The 24,152-nt window shown below is 40.3% G+C and overlaps 1 protein-coding gene across 3 annotated transcripts in view; it reads left to right on the top strand.

The window, feature by feature from the left end:
- PTPRB (protein tyrosine phosphatase receptor type B) overlaps positions 1-24,152 on the top strand; it is a 62,165-nt gene that overhangs the window by 11,300 nt on the left and 26,713 nt on the right. For 2 of the 3 annotated variants that reach the window (XM_039703848.1, XM_039703849.1), the window contains exons 4-13: positions 4,088-4,364; positions 11,258-11,536; positions 11,911-12,168; positions 12,945-13,208; positions 15,630-15,899; positions 17,212-17,472; positions 19,606-19,872; positions 21,177-21,440; positions 22,422-22,685; positions 23,633-23,896. In XM_039703848.1, the coding sequence (XP_039559782.1) occupies positions 4,088-4,364; positions 11,258-11,536; positions 11,911-12,168; positions 12,945-13,208; positions 15,630-15,899; positions 17,212-17,472; positions 19,606-19,872; positions 21,177-21,440; positions 22,422-22,685; positions 23,633-23,896 (2,668 nt within the window). Of the gene's footprint in view, positions 1-3,105; positions 3,920-4,087; positions 4,365-11,257; positions 11,537-11,910; positions 12,169-12,944; positions 13,209-15,629; positions 15,900-17,211; positions 17,473-19,605; positions 19,873-21,176; positions 21,441-22,421; positions 22,686-23,632; positions 23,897-24,152 lie in introns of those variants that run through there. The other variant, XM_039703850.1, reaches the window with a different exon arrangement.

Here is a 24,152-nt window from a genome sequence, read left to right as displayed (position 1 = left end):
GCACCCCATTCCACAGCTGATGCAGTTCTTTCTAAATATCATCTTTCTGGCTCAGTGCATGCAGGCTGAGCTTGTTTCCTCATGCCCTCTGTTCATTTGCATACCTCCTGCACAGAATACTTGTCCCTTCTAAATGGAAATGTCCTATAAAAACAGGTATTACCCAAATTGCCTCCAACACTACTACTACATAATCCTGCCACCAAAGCGAGAGAAATGGCACCATTTTAACAGAAACTACTACCTCTTGTGTTTCTACCCCACTTCACCTCCTGAATCACATCATCTGCACTGAACAAGCAGCTTAGGTCAAAACCTTCAAACCAAAATTCTGATGATAAGCTGTCTAAGCATATCTACGGAAAAAAAAATCAGTGGTAGCTTTCTCTTGTAGCCTCCAACTGGCTCTGGACATTTGAATCTAGACATATCAATTTAGACACAAAAACTTAAAATCTTTGGCCTCCCCGTCCATTTTCCAGTCTTTAGAATGGAGTTAAAACATTTTTTGTCAAACTTCAGGGATGTTTAAAGGATTAACTGGATTTAACATAATACTTTGAAAACACATAGACTAAGTGCTGAGTATTGTTGTGAGGAAGACAATACCTTCTATGAACTGCATTTGCCCAGGCTGGGGCCTCTTGTTTGCAGAAGTAAAGCCATGTTGTTACTTGGCTGTGCACATACCCATTTTGGGGGGGACAATAGTGACATTTCAATTGAACAAAATGTTTGGTTTAGAGCTGCCTTGGATTTCAAGTAAAACTGCAGCTTGCACTTTGAATCCATGACAAAAGCTATGCAAAGCCCATTTCCTCTTGATTAGAGAGACAGAGAGGTTGGTGTTAAAAAAAAAAAAAGTCAGGAAACCTTGGGAAAGTGTCTGAAAGGGACTTTGGAGCCTGCTATTAGAGACACGTCCGGCAACTCCCAAAACTCACTTCCAGTTCTTTTTTCAGTTTAATTAGTTTCTTGGCTTGCCACACAGGTCAGTAAGTGTTAAAGGCTGTGTGACTGCTGATTTACTAAAAGCCCATATATTCACTATTAGTCTAGAAATAATTACTTGCATTATGTTGACTATTCTATATAAATATATTGCCACCAGTGAATGATGGACCCCTCATGTTTTATTCCAGTGACATTATTCCAGACATCTGTGTCAGACCTTACCCGTGTAGCAACTTCTGCTGGATAACAGAAGGAGTAAAAACCTGTAATAAACCAGTACTTTCCAACTATACAGAAAAGTAAACATTTTATGATAGCAAGAATAAGAGTAATAAAGTAGGATCTTCTGAATTATGAGCACTCCTGAGAAGCAGTAATAAAATTTTCCCTCACAAATTATCTTATGCTAGCTAGAAGAGACAAAAGGTATTTATTTCCAAAGTCTTTAAGTTTTACTTGTGATAGGTTCCATTTTTTTCCTGAATTTTATGTTTGCAGTGTTGATTATGCTTCTTTTTCATTTTACTTATTACATCTACTTAAACAACTCACATCTAAATATCCAAATTATATCTTCCCTGGAAGTTCAGGTCATGGATGTTTTCAAGAATCCTTAGAATAATGTGCCTTTTCAAGAAAAGGCAGCTTTTAATGTTTTAATGAATGTTTTAATTTTCAGAGAGGGATTTGAAGTAATCCAAACATCACAACAAGCCTTCAGATTTGCACTTCTCCAGTGCTGGAAAAGTATTGGTGTGGTTTATGCTGTTCAGCCCAAAAAGCACAATCACCTAAAGAAGAAATCACACTGCAAAACTCTTACCTTAAATGACTACAAGACATCTATGTTATTTTAGTCCCAGTTCAGGTCTAAGAAACACACCTTGTGTTTCCTATCAATGGTATGATTATCCCTGTGCTAGCTCTTTGGGGTTTGGTTCCTCCTTCTGTCTGAAGTATGTAAAACATCTCTTCCAAAGGAGATCTTCTTCTGTGGCATAATAACCAAAACAGGTTTATGTTGTCACTTAAGGCAGTGATCATGAAGTTATTAACTACCTCTGCTTTGCAAAGTACAGCACAACACTTTCAGTACCATGTCCCTAGGACCAGGCATGGAGCTCCACTGGGACAGATGGAGTTTTCTGTAGGTGCAGGTAACACCCTTGAGTGCTCAGACTTTTGATTTCAGAACAGAAGGAGAGCTAAGGTTTTTCAGATATTTGTATCTTGCTTGACAGGCTAGTGCCCAGAAAAATCCTAGAACAGCAGCTCCCCTAAAAGGCAGAGTAATGTTTGTAGAACCTAGAACCTTTTTCTCCCTCAAAGAGGGCAAAAGTGATACAGAGATGGTGTTGAATTTGCTTGAGGTACTGCTTTTAAAAGTTAAAATCCCACACACATAATGCAGTACAGAAAGATGCAGAAAAATACCATTCCCGTTGAAGAAAGTAAATGTCCATTTCCTTCTCTTTTGTGCACTCCTAAATGGCTGCTATTGTGTATTTGAATATCTGAAGGTGCAAAAATGCTTCTGTCTACACTTCTCTGTCTCTCCATGTACACACTTACATGCAAATTCTCAGAGGCTGAAATGTAAGCAAGAAGAGAAATGGGAATGCATGACAGAAATGGAAAGTTTTCATTTTGGCAGTAGCCAACTCAGAGTTGCACACAGTTTTTATTGGTACAGTCTGAAAACAGGGAGACTTTCTTGCTTTCCATGGTGTGTGTAATTTTAGCTTGGGAGTTATTCGGGGGATGTGGGAAGGAATTGTTTCAGGGACACAAGTTGAAACAGAAAAGGAAGATTACTGGGCCGCTCACAGACAGACTCTGCTGCAGGCAGGAGCTCAGCTGGGCTCTGCTGGACTCTCCTGGATGCAAGGCCTCCAGTCGCAGTGCCACACGGCCAGCGAGAGAATGGAGGCCTTGGTGGTCTACGGTTAACCTTTAAAAACATCAGAGTTTAGGGCATGGGAGCTGGAGTGGTGTGGTGGGTCACTGATAGCTGAGTCCAACAGGAGGGTGGGCCAGGAGGAGGGATGGCTGTGAAGGGTGGCAGGTGTGAGGAGAGCTGGCATGCCAGGTGAGGTGACCATGGAACGAAGCAAGCATGAGGTGAGGTAGCCAAGAGGAGTGGAGGCAGGAGGAGAAAGAGCCCCAGGAGGCAAGGTGGGAATAAGGCAAGACCAGCATGAGACAAGGCAGAGGTGGGGCAGAGGCAAGAAGACATCGTGAGGCGATGCAGCCATGAGACAAGGCACGCAGCGCCAGGTGAGGCGCAGCCAGCGTGAGACAAGTGCCGCTCCACAGCAGCGGCACCGCTGAAGGGCCCCGTGCGCCGGGGGGAACGCTTGGGAAGACAAGACACAGGGGAAAACAGCCATGAGGAGGAAGCAGCGAGGAAGGAAGGGAGGTGGGGTGGGAGACGAGACGGGAGGAAGGTGGGATCCTTAAGGAGAGAGGGGCGGCACCCCGGGCCCGGTCGCCTGCCCGGTGGGCGGCAGGTCCCGAGCCGCCGAGCTTCGCCCCCCGCAGCGAGACGCGAGGAAATCGCCTCTTGATTGCGGAAGTCGGCGGGAAGGGCTCCGGGAGAGTCAGCCCGGGTCAGAATGGCAGCGTGGGAAGCGGCGGCCGCCTCCCCCGCCTCCTCCGCTCCTCCTCAGCCGCGGGCGGGCAGCCCCCCCACCCCAGGCCGGTGTCAGGGAGGCGGCTCGGCGGCCGGGGCAGCCCCGAGCGCATGCAGCAGGCGGGCGGCCCGGCACAGGGCTCGGAGCCCGGCGGGGAGCGGGGGCCCCCGGGGCCCGCCGCCGCCACTTCGCTTCTTCGGATCCCCCTACCCCAACCCCGCCGTCCCTTCCCCTTTTCCCCTCCCCGCGAGGGTTTTTGGCGTTAAAAACTATCGGCGATGCTGAGCTATGGAGCAGGATTCGCCCTGTGGACGGCGCTGGCCCTGACCAAGGTGAGCGGCCGGGAGGAGGGGCGCGCTGTGGGCTCGTCCCTCGCAGGTCGCAGGCGAGCCTGGGGGACACGGGCAGGTTCGCCCCGCAGCGGCACAGCGCGAGGACGGGCTGCGGGCTGAGCCCGGGGGTACGGGCGGGTCGCTCAGGGCTCTCTCCGCTCTCCGCAGGCCGCGCCGGAGCAGGCGGCGGGATGCAGCGCCAACCTGACGGAGCGGAGCGTCGCCGGGCAGAGCGTTCGGCTGCGCTGGGGCGCCGCGGGCCGCGCCTGCAACTTCAGCCTGAGCGGGCGCTCCGAGGACGGGGAGGCGGCCGGCTGCCAGCCCGCCCCCGCGGGCAACGGCACCTACGGCTGCACCCTGCGGGGCCTGGAGGCCGGGACGTGGTACCACCTGCGCATCGAGCCGCTCGCCGGCGGCGAGGCTCTCAACATCTCCCTGCAGACAGGTACGGGCGCGGCAGGTGCGCGGGGAGGGACGCCGGGCTTTTCCTTTACCTCCCTTTCCTTCGGCCGGCTCCAAGAGGAGGAGGAGAGCGGTGCATTTACAGCTACTGCAAGTGGACAGTGTTTGCTGAACATAGCAGCCCTGCGCTTGAGTTCTCTTTAGCCCGCTGCCAGAAGTAACTCCTGCCGACAGTTAACCCAGCAGACTTGAAAGAAGAAGGTGCTATGAGGATATTAAGTTTTAAAAAAAGGTTTTTGTAGTAGTAGCCCATAACATCCTTTGTGTTAATGTAAATACATTGTTGTCATAGTTCCTCAGTTTATTTACTGTGTTTAAAACGCAATCTATTTCATAGCAGGTAAATCTTCTTTAAGGATAACTTACTGTTTCAGCCCATTTCCATACTTTTATTCTATCTAATCAGGGTCTAAAAGTGGGAAAAAAAGGCTGAAACTTCCTTCTTATATGTTTTCCTTGGATATCACCAGTGAGGTGATATGATATGCAGTTGTGCACAGAGCACTTCCAGTGACACATCCATGACTGGCTGTAAAAATGGTCCAGCAGCCTGGCAGAGGGCTGCCAAGGAAAGCCCCCTTTCTGCATTCGTGTTTGTGTGAGCATGTGAACAGTTCAGCTTGAAGCAATGGACAACATTGAATCAGCTTCAGTGGCACAACTGGCCTCTTTCTACCTGTATTTGTGCTTTTTTGAAGATAATAAAATATAGTACTGTTCGACCTCTTAAACATAGTAGTTCAAGACCCAAAACAAAGATGTCTTAAAATAAGTCCATCATTAAATGCCTCTCTTATTTGCTCCTAAGCTGTTACTTTTAGAGAAGCACTTAATATTAGTATTAAAGAATACAGCAGCCAAGTACTTCACAATTACCTATTCAGAGGTGTTACTTTCTGTCAGAACCTTTTTCCTGCATTAACCATACAAATGCACTAAATACTCTCCATTAATTTGCTGCAGTAATTCAAGTTTAAAAAAATCCATTGACAAGGCTGCTGATGTCATAGCTATACACTAAGCACAAGTCATGTCAGTTGGTAAAAATGAGTAATAGTTTCTATGCAGACAGTGATTTAAATTTGTTGATAGTTTTTAGTATTGATATTGATGACTTGTAATTTAAAAATTGAAATAATACCTCAACCATTATGAGTGAGACAGGTATAAATCACCATAATTTCTGTGTAGCAACATTCTATTGAACACTTGCATAGAAGGTGAGAAGATGCCACTTTAGAGCACATTTTGATTAATGCATAACCGTTAACACAGAAGCTTGTACGTGCCATTTGACTTTTTTATCACTAAATAGGTTTTTCAAGGCTGTGTGATGAAAGTGATTGGAAGCAGCTGATCATTAGAGTCATATTATGTAGCTGACATCAAAGTGAAAAGTCTGACTAAAATTTAAGTTGAAATGTATACCATAGTTGAAGTGAGGTTTACATTTGAATTTTGGGTAGCAGAGATCAGTCAAAAGCATGAAATAAGAATAGAGGAGCCATGAATGTTTCCTGCAGAGAGCTACTGAGTGGTTCCTTGCTTTCCTTGAGTTGAATTGCTTGATGGTGTTCAAAATACACAATTATCTCCAAAATGTTTCTTTTTCTAAAGAATTTCTCTAAATTATGCCTGCGAACAACCCATGTTGTATTGTCCATACTAAGTGTTTCAATGCAGAATGAGGGAGGATTATTCCTCTTATATTTCCACTAGGGGCAGCATTTTAAACCAATTTCATGGAAGCTGTTTTTCACCTGTTCTTTGTAACTTGATGACAGTAGTTTTAGTTTACTATCTACTGAGCCTGAATGTCCTTAGGCATGTGTTCCTGGAAATTGTCCTGTGAATATGGAAGTATAAGCAGTCTTTCCAGCCATATTGTAGACAAAATTCCACCCATTTCAATGGCAGTGGAACTGAGTTATCAAAAAGGCATCTAAAGGCCATCTAAAACCACAATGTCTGACCTTGGTACTCAGTGAGGTTCCCTTCCTGAACTCTTTTTCTAAGGAAGATGGGCTGAGCTGTCCATTGAAGCTGCTTTCTCCCCTGGCTATCAAAGGAAGCTAGGTTAGACCAGGAAGCTGAAGTGTAGTTGGTTGAAGTGAAAGGAATCCCATCTCATGTGTTTTATTTTAACAAAATGATGTTTGAACATCTGTATCATCTTGATATAATAAATACACATGAGAAAGTGTGAGAAAGTTACAGGTTTGTTTGTATACCTAGTTCAGAAACTAGCATTTTGCTCATATTGAATCCTGTAAAAAATTTGTGTGCCAGTTCTGAGTATAGTTTTCATCAAGTTTCTTATACAAAGTACTTGAGTAGCTAAGCACATAAAATCCAAAATATTTGGTTAATTTGAGTGTGGTCTTTTCTGACTAGGAACTCATGGTGAAAGCAATGAATAATACATCCCACAGTTGCAGTGGTAATGTAAAAGCTTGGAGAGGACCATATTGGCCTTTTGAGTATATAATGTCACATGAAAATCATGGTCTATATTGTTTGCAAGTTTGATATTCCAACAGAATAATAGTGCAGCTTGAGAAGACCAGATTCACCCTTGTGAATCTTTTCATGAAGAAGCAGCTTCTATTTCACTTGCGGATACATAGATCTAAAGTTTAATGATGTATGAAATAGCGGTACAAGAATCCACACTAGTCCTTTAAAGTGACTCTCTTTACTCAAGAAATTTTGATCTGTGGATTACAAATTTAAAACAGCAATTATTTAATCCTGTAGAGCAGAATTAAAATAGGTCATCCAAAGTGATGGAAAATGCAGTCACACATGCACTTTATGAGCCATGTATACATAGGCATGGAAACACACACAGTGGGGACATTTGTGCTATTTTGGTAGAATAGGAAAGAAAGAAAAAGCTGATAACACAATTATCAGCTCTGAACTACAGATAAATTTTCCACTGCAAAACTGAGATTACAAATGTTAGTAGGCACAAGTATGCCTATTTGCTTCATACTAGTATTTACAATTTGTTGGGGGTTTTCTAAGATATATATATATGTATATATATGTATTTACACATTAAACAGCACATAAAACCATACAAGTAGTCAGCATGCTGCTGACATTGTAAAGCTGGGAAATGCACCTGTCAGTCCTTTCATGTTATATTCTTTGTTTTCTCAGTAAAACTATTTCTCTGATTAAGAATTGATGTATGGCAAAAGATGGTAGGATTTTGTCTTTCCCGATTACAAGTAAGACACATTTTAAGTTCTCAAATCTCCAAATGTCTGTGCACCTGTATAACTGTATTTCAGTTAATGATTCGGTCTAGTTAAAAACAGTAGTACATGAATAAATCCTAAATTACAGTTGAATTTATAAATTTCAATTCAGAATTGAAATACAGATTTAAGATACTGGTCTAGAGAGCCATGGAAAACAATTTGGCAATTACCCCACTTTCAACTATGTCTCCTAAAATAGACTTATAAATGCCATTTTCAGAATCTTTGTCTACAAAAATATTGGAGTGCTGTATTATGTTACTATCCAATCCAATCCTCCTGTACTGAGAGAACTACAGGTAAATATTTTTTTGTTAGAAAATCCATTAAATATTTGAATGAAAACAAGATAGAGTTTTATCTTCCAAGACACAGACTGTTAGAGTGGTTTTTCATTGCAATATGTAACTCTCTAAATGCCAGAAGCATACCCAGGCCATGTGTTCACTCCTGTAAATTTCAAGTTATTTGGGACAAATTTGATTTATTAGCCATCTGTAGGAACAATACATGGCATGGCTCTAACTATGGGCTGTATAATCCTATAATCTATAATCATGTAATGGTTGTGATCATCATTTCAAAGACAGAGTGCAAGAAGAAAATAAATAACCATATTTTAAAGATTCTCTGATTTGCGTATTATCCCAAAGAAATGGATATTTGTGCTTAGTAAAAACAATGAAAACAACCCTCTTTACTTAATCTTCAGAAAAGTCCTTATGAAGTAGGTTACTCTTTTATGAAGAGGGATAGCTAAGAAAAAATATGGTAGGAAGATGACTGAGACTGGCAGGAATTCCCCTTTACTAAGTCCTCGGCTCAGACCTCCCAGCTGTTTCTGTTTTCTCCTGCCTAAGGCAGGTGTGTTTCTGTGTTTACAGCCTGTATCTGGGAGTCATGCCACTGGAGTTTGACATAGCCATATCTATAAACTGGATCTGCAGTAGCTGTGCAGAGAAAGCATATCCTCTTCCCCAAAAGTGAAAATGGAGTTGCAATATAATTCAAAAGACCATTAAGTCTCTGGAAGATGCCTTTGTAGACCAGGGGACATTAATTTGTATAGTGTCAAATGGTATAAAAATATCTTGATGAAAATATTTTATTTCTGTGATATATCGGTGTTGTATCATTGCCAACAGAGACTTGTATAACAATGTAAATGGTTTTTTAAGTGTTTGTTTCCATCCAGAGCTCTTTCAGCCCAGGCACTTCCCAGTCTCATTGTTCCTTTGTTCTAGCGGATGTACAAAGCACTGAGTGTTTTGTTTTCTGGACCAGATAGATTAGATAAAGTCTGAATTTCTGAACTTCACCTTCTAGGCACGCAACTTTCTTCTTTGCTCATGCACCTTAGAAGACAGATTACCCAGGACAGTAAAAGTGCTTCTAAAATTGCAGATATCTTTTTTGTCAAATTCGGCAAATAATATAGATGACAATGATGATTACTTTTGCAGGACTAAAGAACAGTCGACCTTGTCCTAACTTAGTCAGAAAGAGGGTTAAACTTCTTGATAGTTATCATGCCTGTTCTCTCAATGTCAGTCAAATTAAAACTTTTTCAGCTGGCTGTGCATCTGACCATATATAGTGCTGGAATTTATTTCTGACTTCCAAAGTCTGACCTTTCGGATTAGAACAATTGCCTTCAAGGAACAAGATTATACCCCCACTATTCACTTTTGCCAACATAATAGTCTTTAGTGGCTTAGTATATATTATAGGTGGAGCTGGTAGTCAAGCCTATTGTTAAGATTTCCTGACACTTTTCATTAAAACCTCATGTTTCAGTTGCTGTAACTGGGTGAAGTTTTAACTATTTGGCCTGAAGTTTGATGTGCTTGGTCTTTGAATTGATTTTTAATATTACTTTCTTCTTTTTCAGATTTAATCAGACTTAGTTTGGCCTTTAAGAAAGCAGTAAAGAAACAATAGTTAGTTTTATTGATTGATTTTGTGAATCGATTTGTTTAATTTTCATCTCTTTTTCTGAAGAGCACTAACATCTCTGTGGTCCAAAGGAAGAATTTGAATTTAAGCAGAGACATAGGTTCAAAGGGACACAGTATTTTTCAGAGCCACAGAGAGATAGAAAGGTTGAGGTGGGAGGGGATCTCTGTAGGTCATTTCGTCCAAGTGCCCGGCTCAAGCAGGGCTCCCTGAATCTGGTTGCCCAGGACCATGTCCAGTCAGTTTTTGAATGTTTCCAAGGAAGGAGATACTTCCTTGACATTCCTAATATATTTGATTGACAAAGTATACCACCAAAACTTGGCACTACTGTGTTCTCAGCAGAGCTTTGTAGGAAGTAATTAAGCCTTCCACACCATCCAGAATTTGAAGAAAAAGCGGCTTAAAGTCTCCTAAGGCCCTCATACGTATGTATTTGTAGGCAGGGGTAGACTCAACTTCATCCTTTCAGCCTTTACATAGCATTTTTTTAATTATGTGATTGACACTTTTTCATCTTCTTTGTTCAGGGAACCAAGCAGCAATGACTATACTGGAAAAATCGTCTTATTCTTCTGTATGTTGAGGTGCTGTTCATACAGAGACCACAGTTCTCAGCCTGCATGCACCTTACATTCCTGGTCTGAGGCTAGGAAAGAGTAGCACAGAGTCTACTCTTGTGGTAGGCAAATTTATTCCTAAAGTGTTGGGAAACTTTAACATCCCAGCTTATGAAGGCTTAATTTCACTGCTTTGGGTTGTTCATGATACCTTCTTAATAAGCATTTGCTTAACCTTATTGGAAGACATAAACATCAATACCTTAGTACATCAACATGTAATATGTTTTGTGTGGTTTGCATGATGAGTGATGAAATGCACCTGGAGAATAAAATCAACCAGATTCTTTAGGTTTGGTCAGTTTACCTTTCCTTTAGAGTGTATCTTATTTCACAGGTGATTTTACTGGAGAGCTTCTCCATTAACAACATAATGAATGTTGAGAGTTTCATAGAAGTAATCCCAACATTAGTTCCTTAAGGTATATCCAATGTACTGTTTGGGGTTTTTTTAAAATTTTTATGAACAGAACTACAACAGAGCAGAAGCATATTCTATAAGAATCTGTTTGAAGTTGTTGAAGCTACTACTAAAAACAAAAGATCATTTCTCTTAAAATTGTATAAATGCTCATACCCTTAACTGATAAAGTGTTTAGGGTGAGTGCTGGGAAATGAAAGCTGTTGCTGCCATCTATAAAGCTACATTACACTGAGGCACTGAGTAAAATTTGCTGGGTTTACATGTTTGCTGTTTCTTACTAAAGTTGTTACAGTTTCACTATCAGCAAATTTCCAAGCTTGCAATATACATCCACAGTGGAAGTGTTTTGCTATGTGTGTGTCTGAGTGAGTGTGTACAAATACATAAAAGCAATATTTCTGAATTCTTCAAGACTCTCTTGTAGATTGGCTTCAATGCACAGTGTTTATAAATAGAAAGAAAAAACTTTTTGAAAAGTATTGTCAGCATGATGATGATAAAGGGAGAGTTTTGGAAGATTTCTTGTGCTGTGTAAAATTTCAGACAATCCCAAAGCAAGAAATGGTTTATGTTTTCTGTTGTTTTTTTTTTTTCCTAACTGCAGATCCCTTGCCACCATCTCGTTTGGAAATTAATAAGGAAAAAACTACATTCACAAGCTTGCAGGTTCAATGGGATCCTTCCTCAGGAAAGGTGGACATGTATAACCTAGTATTACTTGATCATGATAATAAAAAGATACAAGAAGTCTCTGTACCAGGAAGAATTTCAAAAACAGAAAATACATTTTCCAATCTCATTCCTGGGAATAAATACTACATTGTCCTCAGTGCCGTTGCTGGAAATAAGACTACCCCAGAACTTCACATAAGTGGATCCACTGGTAGGACTTCTTTTCCTGTAGTTCATCTAAGTAAAATCACTTACAGTATTCTGTACTTCTGCATTTTAAAATTAGCAAGTTGGTATAATTCTTCTACATGGCTATATCTATATCTATATCTATATCTATCTATCTATCTATCTATCTATATATATATATATATATATGAAGTATCTATTGATTATAAGTAGAAATAAAATATGAATATCTGACTAACATAAAGGATCGTTTGCTAAGAATAGAGTTTCATTTTTATTGTGTATTTGTGGTTGGATTTTCAGTAGCCCTAAAGAAACCAAATATATTCCAAGAGTAAATCTATTCAAAATTGCTGAAATTATGGAGATAACCATGTGTCTTTTTTATACCTACAGTGCCATCTCCTGTGAAGAATATTCAGGTCAGTGTCAAGACAGACACTATCCACGTTTCATGGTCTTCTGGCGCTGGACATGTGGATCATTACAGGCTGCTGTTGCTGGATAATCATGTACCAGTTCATGAGATTCACCAGGAGGGTTCCCGGACCTCCTACACCTTTTTAGGACTTACAGCAGGCCATCTGTACAACCTCTCTATCATAACCCAGGCTGCAGGATTGGAGAGCAGCAGTTTTCAAACAATCAGGACAGGTATGATTTCAAAATTCATCACAACAAAACGAGAGGCTAAGGGCATAACCTAATAGCATTATAGTACATATTTCAGAATAATATGTGATTTGTGTTCCAAGTTAGAGACATCATAAGCTTATTTAATTCCCTAAGTTACCACTGCAACAAACTTAGAGGCTAAAGTGAAAGTAGAAAAAGTGTGAAAAGAAGCGGAAAAAATATAAAGTAGGTTAAGAATTGTACAATTAAATGGTGGTTTGGGTTGTTTGGGGTTTTATTTGCCTAGTTGGTTGGTTTGATATGGGTTTTTGGGATTGCCAGGATTTTTTTCTTTTCACAAAGAAATACTGATTCAAAGAACTGGAGTTATAGAAATTAATTTTTTTTCAGAAACACTTTTTGGGCTGGAGTTCTGTGGTCATAGAGATAATGATAAGATGACATCCTACTACAGTCCAATCATTAAAACTCTTATGTAGGGAAAAAAAGGGTCATGCTTTCGCTCTGCTTAATTTCTGGGAAGAGTAAGATGCAGTTTCTTCTACAGAACTCTTATCAAATGTGGTGGTTTTGCATGGGAGGCATTTAGGGAAGTGATTTAGGGAAGGGAAGTGATGTAGGGAAGTGATTTTGGAAAGTGATGTGCACTGTGACCAGACTTCACTGTTCAGGCAAAATCATTCATACTCCATCTCATATAACTATTCAAAATCAAAAGTTGAGTTTGGGAGGCAGCAGGTGTTATATGTTTTGTGGTGGATGTATTTATTCTCTTTCTTATTTTCTTTTTTTAGCCCCAGCTGAAGTCTTAGATTTGATGGTAACCAACGACGGCAGCTTAGATGCTTTAAAAGTTAAATGGAGAAGACCTTCAGGAAACCTCAATTTCTATAATATTACTCTGTCTCATCTTGGATCAGTTAAAGAAGTCAAAACTGTGCAGCCACCAGTCACAGAGACCCGGTTTGACAAGCTAACCCCAGGACGGCTTTATCAGGTTACTGCGCGCACAGTCAGCGGTGAGCTGTTCACCGATCGCGTGGCAACTGGCAGGACATGTAAGTCTTCTGCTTCTGTAAGAACATTGTAACTAATTTTTGCCTACACTGGCCTTGTAGCAAATCATTGTAAAACAAAATGATTTGGATTGCAGGCAAAATGAGATTAAGAGCACAATACTGTTTCAGGAATACCCCCTGCTGACTCTCTGGCAACAGTTAATCTGACAGCCAAAAGCAACTCCAGCACATCTTGTGAGCAGGCAACAGACGTGAATTTTTGTTGGACCTTATAGTTGAGTGAGTCTGTTACAAAACTGTTGCATACTACTGCACTTCTGACCAACTTTGTTATCTTGAATTCAGCTCAGCATACTACATAAACTGAGTTATGTTATGGGGAAGTGTGCATGTAGTCAAATTATTAACAGTCTTTTAAAGTAATTTTGCAAGGTCTGGTCTTATTCCTTCTTCCAGACACAAATCTACAAACTGGAAAAGATTGTCTCAGATTTCTCTACTATAAACAGTGTGGATTAACAAAGGCATGTGGCAGCTGGGATAGAGCTGAGTTATGAGTTTTTTATCTTCTTTCAGAAGTAATAATTTTCTTTCAGGTATCTTTTGTATGAGTTCTAAACCTGAAAAATCCTTCATAATTCTCCCACAGCATTACTGGCCTAGAGGTGTGTTGTCTCTTCCACACCAGCCTAGCTTGAGCAAAAGTTAGATGGTAAAAAAATGTCAAACTCAGTGAAGAATGCATATATAAATTTCTAGTAGACTCAGAGCCAAAAGGGAGAAAATGTGTATAAGAGAACAGAGTATTTGTTTTAGTAAATATCTATTGTCTACCGTTAAACATCTCATGAAAGTCACATCCTTGACATACCTGGCTGATACCCCATTCTCAGTGCAGGCTGGAAGAGCCCTAGAAGTGTTTCATGTCCAGAAAGTACAAAGCTGGACTGGTTTATATGCATGTCTGTTTTGTTTGTTTAGCCTACCATTAAAGTCCCTTAAGATTACCATTTCAATCTAAAGGGAGAACTTCAGGCCCTCACTCAACAGCTCTGATCCCCAGCCTTGTGACCTAGACCCAGTGCTTTCAAAGTTGAGGATTACAAGTCCTGTTTCCAAGGATAGTGATCATAAGCAGTTCCTTCCTTTACCACAGACATCAAGAGCTTTGAAAACAGTCACTTCAGCAGAAGCTCTGTGGAGTAAAGACAAATTCGTAAATCCAGACTGTCAGGTCTACATATGCTGAAGGGCTTAGGTTCTTAGGGTCCCTCTGTAACTCACAGAGAGAGCCAGGTGCCCAAGAACATAATCTACATTGCTGTGTATTGAGAGGATGCAGCACAACCAGCCAAGAAATGTTGTAGTAAGAAATATGGACATCTCAGAGGCTGAAACTTTATGCCATTAGGGTACAATGATATCCAGTCAGCCTGACAAGGCTGAACTTTATCTGTTATCATGTAAGTTCATTTGTGCTTCCTAACAATGCACTGTGTGGTTTTAATCCACTCACTCAGAAATTGAAACACATTTCCCATATTCACTGGCATATGGGAGTTCTAGGTCTGATAGCCAGCTATGCCCATGGGAAGTGAAACCAGTGAGTATTTTGTGATGCAGGTAAAGAGCTTTCAATCCTCTGCTACTGATTGATCCTACTGATCAATTAAATATTAACTAACCTAGATAAAGCATAAGAACATTATGCTAGCCTTGTCGTTATCAGCTAATACTTGTGGATGGTCTCAGGGCTCCAGTGCTGATCTCTGAGTATCTTAATCTGAAGTTTACAGGTATCCTGTCCTAAGGATTTGCATCTGTCTTCTAGTCTCTCTAGTCTGGCTAATATTTAATTATTCCATGAAAATTAGAAAAGCTTCAGTGGTCCAATGTGACCTGCAGTTAGGCAGGAGAAGGTTAAGCTTGTAAATTCAGGATCCTTGAAGTACAGGACAGGATGGAGTGGATGCTTTAACCTCAGTGCCTTTTACAGCTGGCAGGAATTAGGGCATACAGGGTGGAAGAAGCTGTTTCTGTGAAAGAAGCCATTAGACTTTGCTGCTGGTACCAGAATTGGGCTGATAGAGATTGAAGTTTGAATGTTAGCAGTGAAAATTTGATAGACAGTTTCTAAGTGAGCTTAAGTGCAGGAAACAACAGGGAACCTGACTGAAAACTGCAAGGGGCATCCAAGAAGTGTACAGGGATGCCCTAAAAGGGATTGCCCATTTCTGATGTCAGAAAGCAGCAGGAAAATAAGTGAGCAGTTTTTGTGGGGAAGAGTAAAAATTGTCTTTAAAATGAAAGCCAACCTTTGCAACAAGATAACTCACATTGCTCTAGCTGGTCCAAGTACTCGTACAACAGCTCTGCTGCAAGGCAGGTTTTGCCAGTGCATTTGCATCTCACCAGAAGTATCCCACTTCAAAATTGCTTTTTCATTTTCACTTTCTCCAGTTCCCCAGAAAGTTTTGGAGCTGCAGGCGGGTGCTAGCCGCTGGCCACGGTCTCTGCGAGTGACCTGGCTGCCCCCTGCGGGAGACTGGGAGAGGTACCGCCTGCTCCTGTGGAACCACTCAGCCCTGGTGCTCAACAGCACCCTCGCGAAGGACACCACCGAGTACCTCATCCGTGATGCGGGCCTCATCCCAGGGAGGGAGTACGGCGTGGAAGTCATTGTGGAGAGCGGCGATTTGCAGAGCAAGACGAGTTGCATGGGGAGAACAGGTCAGCATGCTTGTCCAGGCACTGTGAGAGTGCAAAGTGTTCAGCTCTGTGAGCAATGAAGAGTACTTGGGTATCCACAAATTAATTTCACTGTTAGTACAGTAAAAAGGAGCTCCCTTTGTAAACTACAGCAGTTCTGTGAAAACTTTCGGGATTATTTTTGTAATAAATATTTTGTTAGTGAAAGCTATGGGAACTGTATCACGATTCTCTCATGACTCAGGTGTTACATTACATGTTCATTTCACTGATATGCAGGAGGGGCCCTCCTTTTCTACTATACTCTTACCTGTCATTCCCTAGGGACTTAATTTTGTTAATTTTGTGCAACAGCAAGACCAGTAGAAGCTACAGAACTGAAGCTTTCTCTGACTTGTAGCAAACTTGATCAGAACAAGATACATTCTCATCTTCCTTACTTTGACACATGTTGCAAGTAATTTAACTTTATGGTGCTACTTTTAATTGACTCAGCTAAGCAATTAATAGTTGGACCCAATGATTTTAGAGGTCTTTTCCAACTTAAGTGATTTTATGATTCTGTGATTAGAACATAGTCCATTTAATAATATCCAGCATGACTGTGTTTGACGCACAGTGAGGTGCATAATGAGTCTGTTATGAAGTATAATTATTAGGCCCTGTTGTGACTCAGTTTTCTCTTATATTAACCCACAGGCTTGGAAAGGGAGTTGTATTTGAATGTGACAGGGACAAAATCAGATCAGGGACTATATTAGGCAAGACATGCTTTCTGGGTATGCAGGCACACACACACACACACATGAACACACAGAGAAATTCACTGATCAGATTCTTTCTTTTATGCCCCTGTAAGTTTGAAGTGTCCCTCAGCTTGTCTTAGGTATAAATCACTGCAAAATCAATGTCACTCTGACCCTACAACTTGCATCCTTGTTTGTTAGAAGTACATTGTTGTAGATCTGATTTATGATACAAATGTCTTATATCCCTGTTCAGCACCCAGAGTTCAAGAGGAAGTTCGCTGACTTCCCTGCATTTCCATTTGCACTAAAATATATATCCTGGTGTAAGTTTAAACCTAAGCATTAGAGCCATAGTGCATTGCTGAAGTCTGCTGCTAACAGTCCTTTACTGGAAGAGGGGCACGAATACTAGATTTGTAAGAATGGCTTCCTAGAAAAGGTACAGAATCTCCTCTTGATTGCAGATACTCTGTTGCTGTCACATTTCTGTCTTAAAGAACACATTTCTTATAACAGCTTGAGATGAGGCATGTGTACACACTACACAGTTTTGTTCTTGTTGTGATATCTGTGTACTTTTCCAGCTCCAGAGCCTGTTCTCCAGCTCCGTGTGAAGCATGCTAATGAATCTTCACTTAGTGTCATGTGGATGACCCCTCTTGCAGAATGGGACAGCTATGTGGTTTCCCTGGAAGTCAGTGAGCTCCCTATTGTAAAGAAAGGACTTGCAAAAGAAGCTAAGGAATTCACTTTTACTGACTTGATACCTGGAAGGAAATATACAGCTACTATCACTACCATTAGTGGGACTTTAAGCAACTGGACTTCAGTAGAAGGAAGAACAGGTATCATCTTGTCAAACTATTTTAATCTTTACTTCTCTCAACCATTAACAATTTTTTTTTGCTTTGTAGGGAACTTAATTCACTCAGTGTCTAAATCTCAAAAGGCTTGATCTTATGTTTGTTTCCTCAGTAAAAATGTTACATGTCTGAGTCTCTCATTTCTGACTGTCAGTTATCTTGCTGTATTTATTTAAGATTTTTGGGAAATAGATGTGTAATTCCTGGCAAAACAGTTTCCTGAAATATTTTGTCATATCTAATCAATCTACATTAGCTCAAGACTCCATGTAAGAAGAACCATTTTCATTGTATATTTTCAGGAGGGTCACTTCCTTGATGCAAGGCATTCATCATCTGGGAAAAAGAGAAACATCACTACACAGGAAAATGTTGCTTTAGGGGGAACATTCCAAGGTTGACAGACACAAGGTCACATATGTGACCTTGAAGATGTGTTTTGAATCTTTTTGCTCTTCTGATTCCAGAATATGTGTTTGTTACTGAGGATGATGACTGTGTCACAGGGAAGGTCCCATTCTCAGCCCCTTCAGGGTGCTGATTTTGTGCATATGTGCAAGTTTTAAACCGTACAGATTGCTTTACTCTGCTTAAGCACTGACTTAAACATTCTGCAGTGAAAGCAAAGTTTGAAAAATGTAGCTCTGTCCTTGCACAGCACAGGGAAAAACAAGCTGCTTGTGTTTGAATCTAAGCACGGTTAGGGTTGATGGTGGTCCTTACTTAAATTTCATAACTCCTTCCAAGGTCTGAGAAGTTTAGCTCATACTTTGATTTCTCTGTTATGTTATGTTGTTAGATAGGTGGAATTTCACTTCCATCTGACTTATATCTGTTTAGGGGACACATTCAGCCATAAAGGTCCCACTTCACTAGTATGAGTCAATGTTTGAAAACACATCAGGCACTGATTGTGTGTCAGTATTACATTCAAAGTGAGTTTTAAAGAACAAACATTATTTAGCTAGAGCATAGGTTTTAATAAGCGTTCCAAACCTCTGAATCTTCCTTGCAGCAGGACAGCTTACTGAGCTTGAAAAATATTGCTGTAAATATGACAGAAGTAGGTCTTATTGCAAAGAGCACTGAAATGAGCATTTAGCACAAACATGTGGCACTTTAGTGTCTTGTTGGAGCTGACTGTGTTATGAGAACATTATCAAACAGGGAGGATTTTTGATTGAGTTTTTTGTCAACTTTGCATTTTCTTCAGCACTGTACCTAATTTTCTATCTTTTGTTAATGGTTACTAAACCAGTACTATGTGTACAAAAAGGCTGATAAAAACAAGAGCGGAAGAGTGCATTCACATTTTATAGAGTTAGAGTGTTCTTTATTTCAGTTGTGCTTGGTCATGTAAAAAAAAATCTTTAGAAGTAATTGTTTTTCCTTTCTTTGACCAAATATTGTCAAACCAAATTTTAAAAAATAGGATTTGTAGTAAAATTTATGCTACATATTACATTCCTTTTTATTTCTTTATCCTTTTTGGTCTTGCTAAATTCATGAGCTTATGCTTAGATAAATGTTATGTTTGTTTAACAATTCTTCTTCTGATTCTATAAAAGTTGGTATCCTGCAGATCTTCTTACATAAAAAGTTAAACCATAACCATGCATCTCAGTTATCCCCAAAATTAAAGGGTCTGACACAGTATAGATGACTGTGCCTGAGGTATTCTTCAAACAAGTTTGCCATTTATTAGAAATGAAAGACTGGGAATGGGAGACGAAAGGGAAGATTAAAGGCACAAGACTGTATTTGAAGTGTCATCAAAAACGCTGAATATTTCCTAAATTGATGGCTTTTATTTAACGGTATTTATAAAATGCCATCTCTTTCAGTTCTCTGATCTTGAATCATTTTCATCTGACTGAGAAAAGTTGTGCTAAAGGCTGAAAGACCTTTCTGTGTCTTAGTTAGTTTCCCATAGACCACATCCCAGACAGGAAGCAGTCCCCAGTTAAAGTATTTTTAGTGCTGTTGAGTCTGGCTGCAAATTGGAATGTTCTTTTGGTGCACTTCCTCAGTGTGACTAAACTTGTGTTCTTTGGGGGATTCTGTTTTGTTTTATTTTGTTTCTCCTCAGTAACAGTATGACAATTTCCTTTTCAGTGCCAGCCCAAGTGACAGGTCTGACTGTGTCAAGTCAGGGATCAACCAACAGCTTGTTCACCAACTGGACAAGAGCACTGGGAGATGTAGACTCATACCAAGTGCTACTGATTCATGAGAATGTTGTCATTAAAAATGAAACTGTTCCCAGTGAAACTAACAGATATCACTTCTATCCCCTGAAACCTGGAGGACTCTATTCAGTTGTTGTCACCACTGTCAGTGGAGGGATATCTTCAAGGCAAACGATTGCAGAGGAAAGAACAGGTAAAAAGGAAAACACTCCAGCATGCTTTTTGATAGTTGAATTTGTCTAAGAGAATGGTCTTGTGTTTAAGCCACTGCACTGAAAATTCAGAAAAACAGGAGTTTCATCCGTATAGTTCCATATGTGCACACTGTCTGTCCAGATTTGTGTAAATATAGTTTTAGAGAGCTAACTGCTCTAATTACGGTGGTAACTCTGCAGCAGGATCACTCTGTAACAAAGACAAAATTATGCCCTGAGAGTAATGAACAACTGTCTAGGCAAATCACTCCTTGGAAGGGACTCTCTTGTTCCATTGGCTATGTGGTGGTGGTGTAGTATGACTGACTCCTTACTTATGTGTGCCAAGAACCTGCCTAAAGGTGGTGGGATAAATTTGTGTCTCAGTTTCTCACAACCCATTCTTTTTCTTTAATCCAGCACCAAAGAATGTCCACCAGGGCTAATTAGTTATTATGACGTCCTTCTGTACTTCACTGAACAAGATTTACTGTTGCATCAAATTCTTTAGGTTTAAAGAGTCATGAAATGTAATACTAGTTCTGTGGATATTTAGAGGAAAAATCTGGCAACATAGTGCAATTTTACCCGTTATGTGAATTTGGCAAAGGCCAGGCATTCTGCAGTTTTCTGCAATGCTCTCCTTGAAAATCACTATTTTCTGGTGAAAAGGCAAAACAAACCTGGAAAAAAATGGAGAAGAATAATACTAAAAGGCTTAAAGTAGACAAGTGTATTTTGTAAAATCATGGTGTGGGGGGTTGACTCTGACAGCTGTTGGTCAGCCCCTCTCCTGAGATAAGTAAGTTCTGTGCAGAAGAGTCCAGTTAAAATTTGGAAGTTCATTATGTATAAGTTCTGCCCCTGTAATAACTGAGTGATGATAGTTCTGGCAATGTGGAGCCTTTGAACTCACCTTGCTGGCTTGAAAAACAAGTGGCATTCATGTTTTGTCCACTAGGCGTCAGAGAACCCACTGGAAATGAAACATTCAGCTGTGGGCCTCAGCCTCTTACCAGCCTCACCAGTTATTGTCATTACTGAGGAATGGCAATTTGAGAGGATAACTCAGCTTCTACAATTTTAGAAGTGCTGGGATCAGGCCACCCAGAACAATTTCCTTCACTGTATTTAAAAAAGAAGATGAAAGTTTCTGAAAGGCAGTCAGTGTAGAACTTCTCAGGAGTCCCAGACTGCTTATTTTGCAGGGGATGGCATTACAGGGATACTCACAACAATAAGAATTGGCTAGTTAATGCTTTTTTTGTTTTTGTTTTTTTTTTTTTTCCTCTTTATTGCACAGTTCCTTCCAGTGTGACTGGAGTAACAGTAAATAACTCAGGTCGGAGTGACTACCTCAGTGTTTCTTGGCTGCCAGCTGCTGGAGATGTAGACAGTTATTTGGTAACACTCTCTCATGATGACAAGATTGTTCAGACTCTCACCATTTCCAAATCATTCAGTGAATGCTCCTTCAGCAGCCTTACTCCTGGGACGCTTTATGATGTGATGATAACCACAAAGAGTGGAAAGTATGAAAACTATTCCCTCAGCCAGGAACGAACAGGTAAAGAGAGGCTCTGGGCAAGTACAGTCACTGTAATCATTGTTATGTTGGCAATGGCTAATGTGCAGCCATTACCAACGATTTATCAATATCTGACCAACTGGGACAGATGACTAGGGGTTGGAGGGTCAAGCCATAAAATTACAGCTTTATAAACTTAGTTTTATTCTTATGCCCCTGTTGCTGCTTTATTTCATGCAAAAATGCCTTATCATGAATGAAAGTAATGTCGGTCCTTATGAGTGAACAGAAATCATGTGTTAGTTTTCGCTCAAATGTGTTGTCCTGCCCTTAATGCCTCTACATGGCCCTTCAAGTATATCTTACAGAGCATCTGCTCAGAAAGTTACTGAGGCACTGAAAGAACAGAAAAGGACAGGCTAATTAGTAAAATATTAGTGAGGTGTCACAATAATGTGTAACACGCACGTCAGTTGGTTTTGGTAATGTAACACATTGTCTATGGTTTTGGTCATGCAATTTTCAAGGATATTATAACAGGAATAGAAAAATCTCAGAAAAGGATGGCAATAATGATGGAGAACCTTTTAAACCTTTCTCAAAAATGGAAAAAAATGGAGACTTTACACTTGGTAAACCAGTAGAACAAAAGAAAGATTGTAAGGGGTGTTAAAATAACAAAGAGTATCAAGTTAGTGCAATTTTATTCTTCTCATGATCTAGGTGAAAATCCAAGCCTTTTGTCCACAAAAGGACAAGAACCAAATTTTGGATCAGTGTTTGTCTGTGGAACTCATGACTCTTACAGAAAGGGAGCAAGTTCCACAAGAGCAAAAATTAGAAAGGCAAACCATTGTAGTATTATAAGATGTAAAGCAGCCTGGAAAGTCCAGATTTATTGCTTAAAACCACGTTGTCTTTTTGCAACTTCCTCACAAAATTCTGGTAACTACCATAAATATAGTTTTCTACCACAACTCTGGTTACTTCAGGAAGTTTCTGCTTTTTTTTTTCTTTCAGTCCCTTCAAGTGTCCAGGGACTTACAGTCAGCAATTCAGCCAGAAGTGACTACTTGAAGGTGTCCTGGTTACATGCATCTGGATATTTTGATAATTATGAAGTGATCATCAGTAACAACAATGATTTCATCCAAACTAAAAGTGTCCCAAAGGATGAAAATGAATGTGTGTTCACCAGTCTGGTCCCAGGGAGGCAGTACAGTGTCACAGTCAGCACAAAGAGTGGGAAATACGAAACTAGTGAAAGAGTCTATGGCAGAACAAGTAAGTAAGCACCCTGGAAACATTCTGAGACAGCCCGGGGTATTTTTTTTTGTTTACTGTACACAGGAACAAAAATCTCATGATTTTTAAACATAGAATGTTGACTCTGACTCTTTGAATGTGTATTATTTCAAATACAGAAAGCAGTATTTCGTTTATGACCAGTGTTTAAGTTACAAACAAGCAAAAAGTGAAAGAAGAGATCTGTGCTGTTAAATTGGAAAACAAATCTTGGAACACTGAAAGCCAAAAAACCAGTTGTCCAGTTTTCCACATGAGCTTAGTATTTATCATTAAATTATGCCAGAATGTACTAAACAGTTTTTTCTGGTTATGAAAATATTTAGGAAAGAAGATAGACTAGACCTCACTCTATTCAAACTACCCCAACCCCTGGCATTGGAGAGCATGGGGCAAGAGTGGTAAGGTGGCTAGCTGGGAGCCAGCAGGGATCTGGGTGCAATCTTCACCTAGCACCATATGTGAGTTAAGGAGCCATGCAGAGGCACTCAGTTTATTAACAAAGATGTAGCATGGGGCAAAAATAACTCACATGTGTCTGGCACAAGCTGGAAAGTGCATTGTGGTGCTGCATCCCACAGATGGATTGCCTTGACTTGGCACTAGCTCAGGGCTCTTTTCTCTGTATTTGTTGTACATGCAGATCTTATTCAGTTTTTGTTGGCTAGGTAAACTCCCTGCAGGCTCCATTATTATTTATTTATTTATTATTTTAATGCTGACAGATTGTGGACTTCTGTTCTGAAATGGGACCTTCCAATGTTAGATGGGGTGCAAACTACCCAAATAAGTGCAATCTACTGCTTTCTCAAGGGAACTGCGTGAAAAATTGTAGCTCAGAAGCATGACTTCAGAGCTGCTAGCTTTTAGCTGTGATCTGTTAGTAAGTACTGAGAAGTTTCCCATCTTTCTTCTCACTTCTTCAGTGCCAGAGTCAGTGAAGGAACTGACTCTTAGTAACAGGAGCACAGAAGATCTGCAGGTAACTTGGTCAAAGGCCGAGGGGGATGTTGATAAGTATGAGATTCAGCTGCTCTTCAATGATATGAAGATCTTCCCACCCATTTTCCTTGGGAACACCATTGAGGAGTATTGGTTCACAGCTCTGACTCCAGGACGTCTATACAAAATTCTTGTTTTGACCATCAGTGGAGATGCACAGCGGGCTACTTTCATAGAAGGCCTGACAAGTAAGAAATGATGTGGTATATAAAATGTGTTTAGGCTTTTCTAGAATGACCCACTCAAAATCAAGGATGAGCCATGATTATATTCAAGCTTATGTAACACTGGCTCAGAGACAGCAGATCTCATTGAAAATCACACTAGTACTTAGCCAACACATGTGCTTAATAAAAAAGTGTTGCATTTACTAATACTTGATTGTTGACAGAGAATCTGATTTGTTGCATGGGAATTGTATTGAGATGTCAGCATTTAGGTTTC

The sequence above is a fragment of the Passer montanus genome, unplaced genomic scaffold (genome assembly GCF_014805655.1).
Source record: "Passer montanus isolate IOZ18808 unplaced genomic scaffold, ASM1480565v1 scaffold17, whole genome shotgun sequence".
Lineage (NCBI taxonomy): Eukaryota > Metazoa > Chordata > Aves > Passeriformes > Passeridae > Passer > Passer montanus.
Note: the sequence above shows the minus strand (reverse complement) of the source record. Positions and strands in the feature narration are given on the sequence as shown.